Genomic DNA, 10,049 nt, shown 5'->3' on the forward strand with positions numbered 1-10,049 from the left:
AGTTAGTGGATCGGTCTGAAAATGCTACCAAGGGGTAAATTTTGATGGAGAACGACATGGGATATATGGTTTTGACGTTCGACTCAATTGCATGCATGGGCCCCTCTTGAGGGTAGCCCCCTCGCGCTCGAATTTGTAAACAACAAATCATCGGATCTCCACCAAGTTTAAAAATGCCTATTCCTGACCTCGGATTGTATGCCAAGGCATGTTGTTTATTACCGGCGACATCGATATAATATAAAGATATATTTCTACGGTATCCGAGTCTTTGATAATACGCCTACCTGCGTGTCCCTGTGTACGCCCTTTGAATTATTGCCAACATGACTACACCTGTTTCCTACAACGGCAGTAACGTCTTCGAACTGACGACGTCCGACGGGACTGTCGAGATGGCTGCAAGATAAGACGCGACTTTGTCATATATACGAGGTGACTAAGTAACTTCACGTGACTTCCAAGTTTCGTCTGCCTGACATCTAACTCTAAACAAGAAAATCTCGTTGATAATTTTTCGAAACAGGCTACTCGGATAAATTTTCATTTGTCTTTAGCGGGATATGATCACCTTCCAGTTCATTCGATCGCACGTGCACATGCACATCCCGAGTAGACTGTACTTATCGTCATCCCTGCATGGCGTCCTTAAAAATGTGTTATCAATCTCTTCGCAGATGATGTTTGTATATACAGGTCTGTGTCATCTATTCCTCAAGTGCTGTCAATGGTCAATAAAGATCTATCCCGTATAGTACAATGGTTTAAGCAGAACAAACTATCTCTGAATGTATCAAAAACTAAGTGGCTGCTTAATCCAAGACCCCAATAAGGGCGGATGGATATGTACAAGTGAATAGCTGTCTGAAGTTAAAATATGTGGAATGCCGGTTGACAGAGTCTCCTCTTTCATGTACCTAGTTGTTGTGATCGATAAAGGTTTAACCTGGAAGGACCATATTGAATGCATCGTTGGTAAGGCACACCAACGTGTCACTCCATTGAGACGTAGCAGAGATCTTCTTCGTCGGAAGAGTAGAATCTTGTTCTACAAATGTCTGATTTTTCCTATTCTTGAGTATGCCTCTGTGGTTTGGTCAAACTGCTCAAAGACTCTCTTCAAAAAAGTTATATCAATTAAAGGCTATTCAGCTCGACTGATTACCGATTCAAAGCCAGGAACTAGAACAGCTCCTCTTAAGAGACAGCTCCGTCTCTTAAGGCTTGAGAGTCGTGCTGGATATTTCAAGCTATCTTCACTTTCAGGTGTCTTCGCCGTCTTGCACTAGACTACTGCAAGAATTTGTTTATCACTAGAAATTCTGTGTGTAGCCGAGTTACAAGGAATATTCATAGACTATTACTTCCTTGTCCAAGTACAAATTCTTTAAAGAGAGCGTTCAGTTTCAGAGCAGCCCAGCAATGGAATGGCCTGCCTAATATTCTATTTGAGTGCAAGTCTCTTCAGACTTTCAAACTAGCTTATAAATATTGGTTTTTGAATAACCCTTGAACTTGTGAGTTGCTTAGTTTGGTGTGTTAGTGTCGTGTGTTAGTTTCGTGTTAGCATAAATTTGTACTGGAAGTGTTGTAATGTGGCACAGGACTCTAAATCGATCATCAGACTGAACAGCTTACCTGTATAAATAAAGTCATCTCATCTCAGCTCATCTCATCTTCTGGGTATCGCTTCCGGCGATCAAAAATTTCTTGCCGATTGAAGCCACTGTTCTAGCGCTGGCGTTTCTTTTCAAATTTTGATTGAAACTTACAACCTACACGTTTTCAGAACAGGACACTCGGTTACACTTTCATTTGTTTTCAAAGAGATATTCGTGAACTAACAATAATCTAATCAACCCGGGCAAAGAACGGGCTGCTCAGCTAGTCTACTATAATACCATACACAATCACGTTGTCCTCAACTGTGAATACCGTTCCAAAAATGTGTCCTTGTTAATATATAGTTTAAATATTTCAATTCTGTTTCTAGCGAAAACCCACTGCATGGTTTACAGGCCCGTAGCAAGCGGTCCGGCAGATCCGGCATTTTCCGGACCATTTTTCAGAAAGTGTAGTTTCAGAAGCGGCAGAATGGCTTAGACTTTCGGTTATATAGATATAGATGATAAAATATATTATTTACTTTCCATTCTGTCTACGTTATCAGGCACAGAGAAATGTAATAATTAGAGTGAACATTGATTATATTGTGAAAATTGAGATACGTACAAGAAATAGCTGGAAGAATGGAGTGTAAGAGTAAAAGGGTTCCAGGCCACATTCGGGATTTGTCCTAAATCTTCAAAGTATGGCGACCCCCAGCACATCAAAAGTCTTTCCTGATGATCAAGCCGTTCTTAACCAGCTTCACCAACCCCTGAACTTCGATTTTCCAAAGCGCCTCTTTGGGAAGAAGGCGGAGTTGAGTTGCTTCAGGCTATCTTGGTTTCATCAGTGGCCATTTCTTCACTACCACGAGGATGACGAAGTCGTGTTTTGTAACCTGTGCATGAAAGCATGGACTAAAAAAACCGATCAAGTCTAAACCGGATCCTGCTTTTGTTAGTATTCTAGCACATACAGAAGTAGGCTGTTGGTCTATAATTGTATTTATTGGTAAGGTTACTCGTGGATTTTCAAACTGAAAAAATTTAACCACATTCAAGAACCAAGTAAAGAGTGCGTGTCATCGTGAAGCAGTTGAAGTTTTTGTCACTCTTCCTGCCATCACCAAGAACGTTGGAGAACATCTTTCTCATGATCATGCTGTCCAGAAAGTCAACAGTCAACAAGCGCTTCTTCAAGTACTGTCGTCTGTGAGATTCTTGAGTAGGCAGAGTCTTGCTTATAGAGGAGATGGAGATGAAGCCCATGGTAATCTACAACAGCTGCTTTGTCTACAGAGTAAGAAAGACCCTAACCTAGCACACTGGCTGAAACGAAAGGAGAATGTCTACGCAAGTCCACAAATTCAAAATGAAATGACCAAAACATTGGCCTCCAAGTGCTACGAAATATTGCCACAGGCATACATAATTCTCCATTTGTAACTGTGATGGCTGAAGTAAACTACTGATGCCCCCAACAGAGAGCAATTTGCAGTCATCATTCGTAGGGTTTCAGAAGACTTGCATGTAGATGAAGAGTCTATTGGACTTTACCAAAACTCAACTACTGATGCTGCAACCCTTGCAGCTCTGATCAAGGACGTCTTCATAAAACTGAATGTTAGTATGAAAATGCTTCGTGGACAGTGTTTTGATGGTGCCAGTGCGATGAGCGGCTATAGAACTGGTGTTGCTAAACGCATTAATGATATTGAGCCAAGAGCAGTCTTCACCCACTGTTACGGTCATGCTCTAAATCTCGCTGCAAATGACACCCTAAAGCAATCAAAGTTGATGAAAGATGTACTAGACACAAGTCGAGAGATCACAAAACTGATCAAATATTTCCCACGTAAGGAGGGGATATTTATGAAGTTGAAGGAGAGCTTGCCAGCTAGTAGTACAGGTATCAGAGTACTCTGCCCTACCAGATGGACAGTGAGAGCTGCTACGCTCTCAAGCATTATCGGTAACTATGAGGCATTGCAGAATACATGGAGGAGGCTCTTGCAATAACAAAGGACACAGAGGCCAAGGCCAGAATTCAAGGGTGTCAGCCCAAATGGGTATGTTTCAGTATTTGTATGGTATCATGCTAAGTGAAATGATATTAAGACACGCGGACAATTTGAGTAGAACTTTACAACATAAGTCTTTGTCTGCAGAAGAAGGTCAACAAGTTGCTCAGGTGACTGTTGATACAATCACATCACTTCCAAATGATGATGCCTTTGACCTGATCTCGAAGAAAGTGAGTAGGGAAAGCCAGATCTTTGAATGTCAGTGACCCACAGCTACCCCGAAGGAGGAAAATGCCTAGGAGGTTTGTGAGGGTTCGTGTGAAGAGGACTTTCATGGGACCCCAAAAGAACACTACAGACGGTGCTATTATGAAGCACTCGATCTCATTATCAACTGTATTCAATCTCGATTTGATCAGCCTGGCTACAGAATATCATTCTTTAGAGACACTTTTGATTAAGACAGCCAAACAGCAGGAGTTAGAAGATGATCTGAAAGCGGTTTGTGCATTCTATAAAGATAACTTTGACCAGGAGATGTTGTATGCACAACTTCAAACATTTGGAGTCCACTTCCAAAAAACGTATCAACTTCAATCAAAGGAGGCCAGCACAAAGATGACCATCTTTGACATAAATTCATATTTTCTCTCGTTGTCTCATGGTTAAAGGGTTCATTTATCACAAGCGAAACGCCTTTTTCAACTTGTGTTGGTCATGCCAGCCACCAATGCGTCATCTGAAAAATCATTTAGTGCGCTGAGACGACTCAAAAGCTACCTTAGAACAACTATGATGCAAGAGAGGCTAAACTATCTCATGCTACTTTATGTTCACAAGAACAGGACAGCGCACTGGACCTGAAAGCAATTCTAAATGACTTTGTGGGAGAATCAGAGCACCGATCAAACATTTTTGCCAAGTTCTGATGCACGTTGACTTTAGGCATTTGGTGTGTGATGTGATGTTCTGGCCATGTATTACGCTGGAATACACACAGTGTTCTGGAACAGTTTCTGTGAAGACTTGACTGCTTTCTAATTAAATGGTTGTACGATTTTGTTCTTTGTTGTTGAGTGAAATACTTTTGTCTCAGACATTAATATCAATCGCAGCATATAACTATTAATTTTATCTTTCGCTGGACCATCTTTTTCATGCTTGCTACGGGCCTGGTTTACCATCCATTTCGAACGCACATTCACTGCAACCAGTGCTCGGTGCTAGACATGGAACAATAAAAGATATTTTATCTTGTAGTTGTACGGCATCGAATGAAGAAAGTACTCAGACCAAAGTGTAACAAAAAGATATATATATATATATATATATATATAGTTGCTTTAGCGCCAAATAAAATATCAAAACCCTTCATGCATACCTAAAGTATTCGAAAATTGCTAAGTAACGCAAACATTTACTTCGCTGACGATGGGTAAAATATATGCAATACTCCTATGCTCCTGTCCTGCAACAGCATGCAACAAAACAACATTTAGAAACAAGGCGGTGCCATCGGTGCTTCTAAATAAAGAAGAGCTGCCTGAATGACAGTTTTATGTTTGTATGTGCGGCCGGGCGTATCTCCGCGGCCGATCTCCGCCGAATTTGGCCCGCGCACGCCCAAACTACGGAAGTCGAAAGTGAAGCTATCGTCATCTTCGTACTTCTCCCGACGACGCGATTTCCAGCAGATGGAACCCGCCTCGAACACGTCTCCGTTCGTGCGCGAATATCTCCAGACCTGCGTGTCAGATCTACACCGAGTTTAAACTGCACGTTAAAGACGTCGGCCGTTACGCGCGGAGCGTGTCATTTAATGCGGACGATGTCGGGACCGGGAAGATATTTTTGCTTATATCCGGGATTAAGTTAAAATTTACTTCTTTTGAAATTCAGAGAGAAAAGTATAATAACAGCAGGTGAGTCTGTATGCAAGAATAGAATTTCAAGAGTATGCCAAATACAACACATGCTGCACCTCCATAAATTTGAGATCACGGCTGCCAGCAACAATCTTCTAAATACGAAATTATTTATTACGGCTGGTAATCTGACACATATATGCATCTAATGTGCTTGTCTGATAAATAGCAGAGTATTTATCAACTTCCTAATAACTCCGTTGATATACACTGTTTTAGATCGTCACCATACTATTACGCACTACCGTACTATACCTACGCATTACGTAATGTGTCCCGGATGTGTGATGGCGGCACCCAGAGTGCGCTGAACTTCGTGGTTGCTTGCCATCGACAAGGACTGCATACCTAGCATACCAATCGGAAGTGAAAAGTGACAGCTCAAACGTATCAGGTCAACTCGAACTCAAAAATTTCAAAAATTTTCTAGCTAACGGTCGGTTTCAAGTGGAGCTGCCAGGCACAAAGGGAAGGTTACACTTCAAACCTAAGAAACTCATCGTCTACCGGTTGTCCCGATTATCGGTCCATCAATGAAAGTGCGTGTACGACCTGGACAATCGTACCCTCAATCTAATCTCTAATTCTTTTCTTCATTCTTTCGCTTCCAATGCATTACGTATTAAGCATACATGTATGCCTTTCAGCGTCGACCAGACATTTAGATCCACCAAAGCATGATACACAATAGACAACTATATTATCAAGAACCTCGGTATGTGTGGCATGCATGGAGCTTGAATAGTGCCCAACAAGTTGGCGATAAATAGAGACATGCATGTATGCAGACAATCACCAACATCTTTATATAGACGATCACTACAGTTGACATTTAATCTTATACAAGCTTCTCTACACGATCCTCTCCCCAAGCAATATCTAAGATAGACTAGTACTATGTACACTAAAGCGAAAAGGTTTTATAGTTCCTGAACGGTAGTGATAGAAGTAGCGACAAAACAGCACATGCTCGTCAAATAACAATTCATTTTTCTCAACACTGGCCTGCATAGGAACAATAGACGGACGCCTGACAATTTCCTTGCGCAACTTCTGGTCAGGTAGCTGCCAATGTCGAACTATGTCCTTCCACTTGTGATCTGCACGAAAACTAAATGAAACAGACAAATTACTAAACGTTTAAAATATCATAAATGTAATGTATATATACCGGCAATATCGTGGGTATGGCAACACGTGACATTTTGTTTTCACGGATTTCAACGAAATTTGAAAACGATAACGTGATTTCAACACTTCCATCTAAAAACAAGCACAACAAACCACGAGCTTGCCAACTGCCTTGTTTCCTTATATAAATTCCTCTCGCAACCATCAGTTTACCTGTCCGAGAGCCAAACGATTCAAGTCAACTTGGCCAGGTAACTCGTTGGCATGGTAACAACATAGCATAACCAAACAAGCTTCTAAGACATGATATTAGACAATAGCTTTAGATCGAACAGTGCATGAACAAACCGTCGTCGTCGTCTTGAAATATTTCTTTCAATTTTCCTATACGACATCCCTTCTTCTGTGAATGAAGTTGAATGTAATTGTCTATTTGTAGCATCTACATTAATGTGAACAAAATGACATAAGTAGAGAATCGTAAGAAAGGAATGAGAAGTAGTATTATCGGCAACAATTTACCTCGTCATTCTTCACTGCTGACTCGTAGTAACATCTTCTAGTGCCCTAAGTAACAACGTAAAATGAGACAACTGTTAATGATTTACCAAATATGAACAAATGAACGCACACCCACGCACGCACGCACGCGCGCGCGCACACACACACACACACACACACACACACACACACACACGTCACACGAATGTGATCTTACGTTTCGCTGCAGAATCTTAATAGGATTACCATAAGGAGTCCAATCAGAAATCTACAAAAAATAAGCTACAATAAAACGACATTTTGAAATTGGAAAGCCTAGACTTACGAGTGGTGCCTTAGAGTTGACCTGAGTTTCACTGCCAAGAGGCAAAATTCCAACGTCTTCGAGCAATGAACTTTCTTTAATGTCTATTCCATGTACAAAGCTACCATGTTGATTAACAGTAGACGAAAAAGTAGTAATACAATTTCCTTCACGTAATTCATTGCCATCCTCTTTCGCAAGTAAACCTTCAGACACAGGAGAAGAGTAAGCGGTTGAAGCTTCGACCAATGACAATCCCGGAACGTCATCGCCATTCTCTACAAGCGATCCGACTTTTTTCAAATCTTTAGCGTCATCGTTTGGATTCTGATCCCATCTGATGTATTTGCTAGAATTGAAGCGATCTGGAGGCTTACGGAATTGCCTTAATTTGCGCTTGCCCGTGGCAACGGAGTCTACACTCCCTGCATTATCCGTGATATCCTCGTTTTTCTCATCGATGAGTTCACCGAGACTCGTTTGTTGTGTGTCATTTTCACTTTCAAGACGCAAATGAGGTTTTGCAGAAAGTAAGTCCGCATTATCTGCGCAGCTCGTAGGAAGAAAAACTGACTCATCAACGTCTGTGCCTTGCATCATTGGAACAGTAACTACAGAGACGGGTGTAGGCTCACAGTCTTCCTTCTGGTTCTCTGTTCTAATCTCGACACGATCACGATCATCGGATAAACTAATGTCATCATCACTTACTTCATCTATCACCTTGACAACAGTAACTATAGAAACAATACGTGACAATAACAAAAAACCAGAAAAAATGATAAATATCAACCTTGAACAGAGTCTTCCTGTGTGTATGTAGATGAGGTAACTTCGTCTCCAGTATTCTTCCGAGTTTTCCGAGTTCGAGTGTGGGCAGATCTTAAATGCGTTGCTCTCGCTTTTGTATTTTCAAATTCCGCAGACCCACTCATGACGTCACCTCTCTGCGACTGCTGCTGACCTCCATTCGTTTGACGTTGGCCGTATATACGCTTGCCTTTCTTCTTTACCACATCGATAGCCTTACGTCTCCCTTGTCCATTGGCTAATTGATGAGTCGAGTGTTTACCTGCTTGGTCGCGTTTATGAGAAGGCGGTTTTCTTCTCTCTTGTCCAAATATAACCGAATGTGGTGCATTTTGTAACCATGTCATGATAGACGAGCGAGCTGCCGCAGCGAGACTTGCTTTTCTAGGGGGTACATGTACCGACATGGAGGTGATAGCAAAAGAATCACCTTTCCTCTTTCCAATATTACGTTTCAACGAATTTGACGATTTTAGCTTGTTAGTCACAGAAGAGATTTCGTTGTGCGTTGGACTTTCGTCAGTTAATACATTCAATGGCACTGCACGTGATGATGGGTTGACAGCGCTATCAGACATCCGTACGACGTTCTCTTCAGCAGGAACCCTTTTTACAATTTTTTTAAGCTGATCTCGTATTGCCTTACTGTAACTAGAATTTGTACACGTCTTGTCCCCTTTTCGTGCTATTTCGCCTTTGGAAGAAATCTGGCTACAATGATTCTGCATACAATCAGGACAACAATGTACTGCATCACTACTCTGACTAGAACGTGGCTTAGTAAAACCCGCTCGTCCTCGTCTGTTTGACTGTTTTCCTAATAGTTCGACGGGTCTAGATCTGTCTAGTGCCTCTGAAGCAATTGTGTTAGAAGAAAGCAATAAATTCGTAGGCGTGGCACGAGATGAAAACTTAGAGCCACACAAGCCACATGTCGTGCTAAACGTTTCAGTATTGCAACGGTCACGATCACTCACATCTTTGACTAAGTCCGTCTCTGCACTTGCTTCCATCTCCTTTATCTCATCAGCGTCGTCTGCACACTTGGTGGCTTCTGAAGTGCAACCTTCAACACCATTTGAGACTCGATCATATTTTTTAGAAACAATCACTCTTTCTAAGTTTAACACCATCGTCTTCTTGCTACGTAAAGATGAAATTTTCGATAAAAAATTTTCATCTTCCTCTGACCTGTCACCTCGCTTCCTCCGAGTAAGGCCCCCAATAGGGCCCCCTACAGAGCTCCCTCTTTTGACCATAGCCCTGCTACCTCCTTCCTTCCCTTTCATTTGGCACCTTTCTAAACCGTTCACATTCTGTGTAGATCTGTCTACTGTCGACGCCCTGATTCGACGACGACGAGTGGGCACCATGACTTCGAGGAGACGCCCACTGAAATTATGGGAGAGCCAGTAATCGTCAAACGAACGCTTTTGACCAATACGAAGAGACGAGCGACGATTTAGATCTCTAGATAATAATACAGACTGTCTGCCGGTAGCAAAACCTCTCTTCGTCTACAGAAAAGAACGAACTAGACGCTCAAACTCGATACGTCTTAGCTAAGGTTGACAAAACGTGACAGGAAATTTACCTGACCGTGACAAGACGTCTTCCTTACGTCTGTAGAAGGTCTTGCGCGCTCACTCATAGCAAGCCACACCTTCAAACGTCACGCTGCCGCTAAAAATAGTAACGGAATTTAGTCAGCAACACGTTGAACGTGCTCCCACACTTCCAGGATACA

The 10,049-nt window shown here is 41.9% G+C and overlaps 1 protein-coding gene across 1 annotated transcript; it reads right to left on the reverse strand.

Annotated features, from left to right (window-relative positions):
• Positions 1-6,347: 6,347 nt before the first annotated feature.
• Positions 6,348-9,971, reverse strand: LOC134176168 (uncharacterized). The gene is made up of 9 exons (XM_062642856.1): positions 9,897-9,971; positions 8,286-9,819; positions 7,514-8,229; positions 7,406-7,456; positions 7,210-7,254; positions 7,036-7,129; positions 6,901-6,983; positions 6,728-6,819; positions 6,348-6,667 (listed from the first exon to the last, which is right to left on the reverse strand). Exons 1-9 carry the CDS (start codon positions 9,951-9,953, stop codon positions 6,436-6,438), a joined length of 2,904 nt encoding a protein of 967 aa, XP_062498840.1. The 5' UTR covers positions 9,954-9,971; the 3' UTR covers positions 6,348-6,435.
• Between the last annotated feature and the right edge of the window lie 78 nt (positions 9,972-10,049).

The sequence above is a fragment of the Corticium candelabrum genome, chromosome 2, assembly GCF_963422355.1.
Source record: "Corticium candelabrum chromosome 2, ooCorCand1.1, whole genome shotgun sequence".
Taxonomy (NCBI): Eukaryota; Metazoa; Porifera; class Homoscleromorpha; order Homosclerophorida; family Plakinidae; genus Corticium; species Corticium candelabrum.

Coding starts and splice junctions, on each gene's coding strand:
- LOC134176168 (XM_062642856.1), bottom strand. CDS start 9,953: ATGAGTGAGCGCGCAAGACCTTCTACAGACGTAAGGAAGACGTCTTGT. Junction 9,820..9,896: donor AGACGTCTTGTCACGGTCAG/GTAAATTTCCTG, acceptor TCTTTTCTGTAG/ACGAAGAGAGGTTTTGCTAC. Junction 8,230..8,285: donor ACAGGAAGACTCTGTTCAAG/GTTGATATTTAT, acceptor TTGTTTCTATAG/TTACTGTTGTCAAGGTGATA.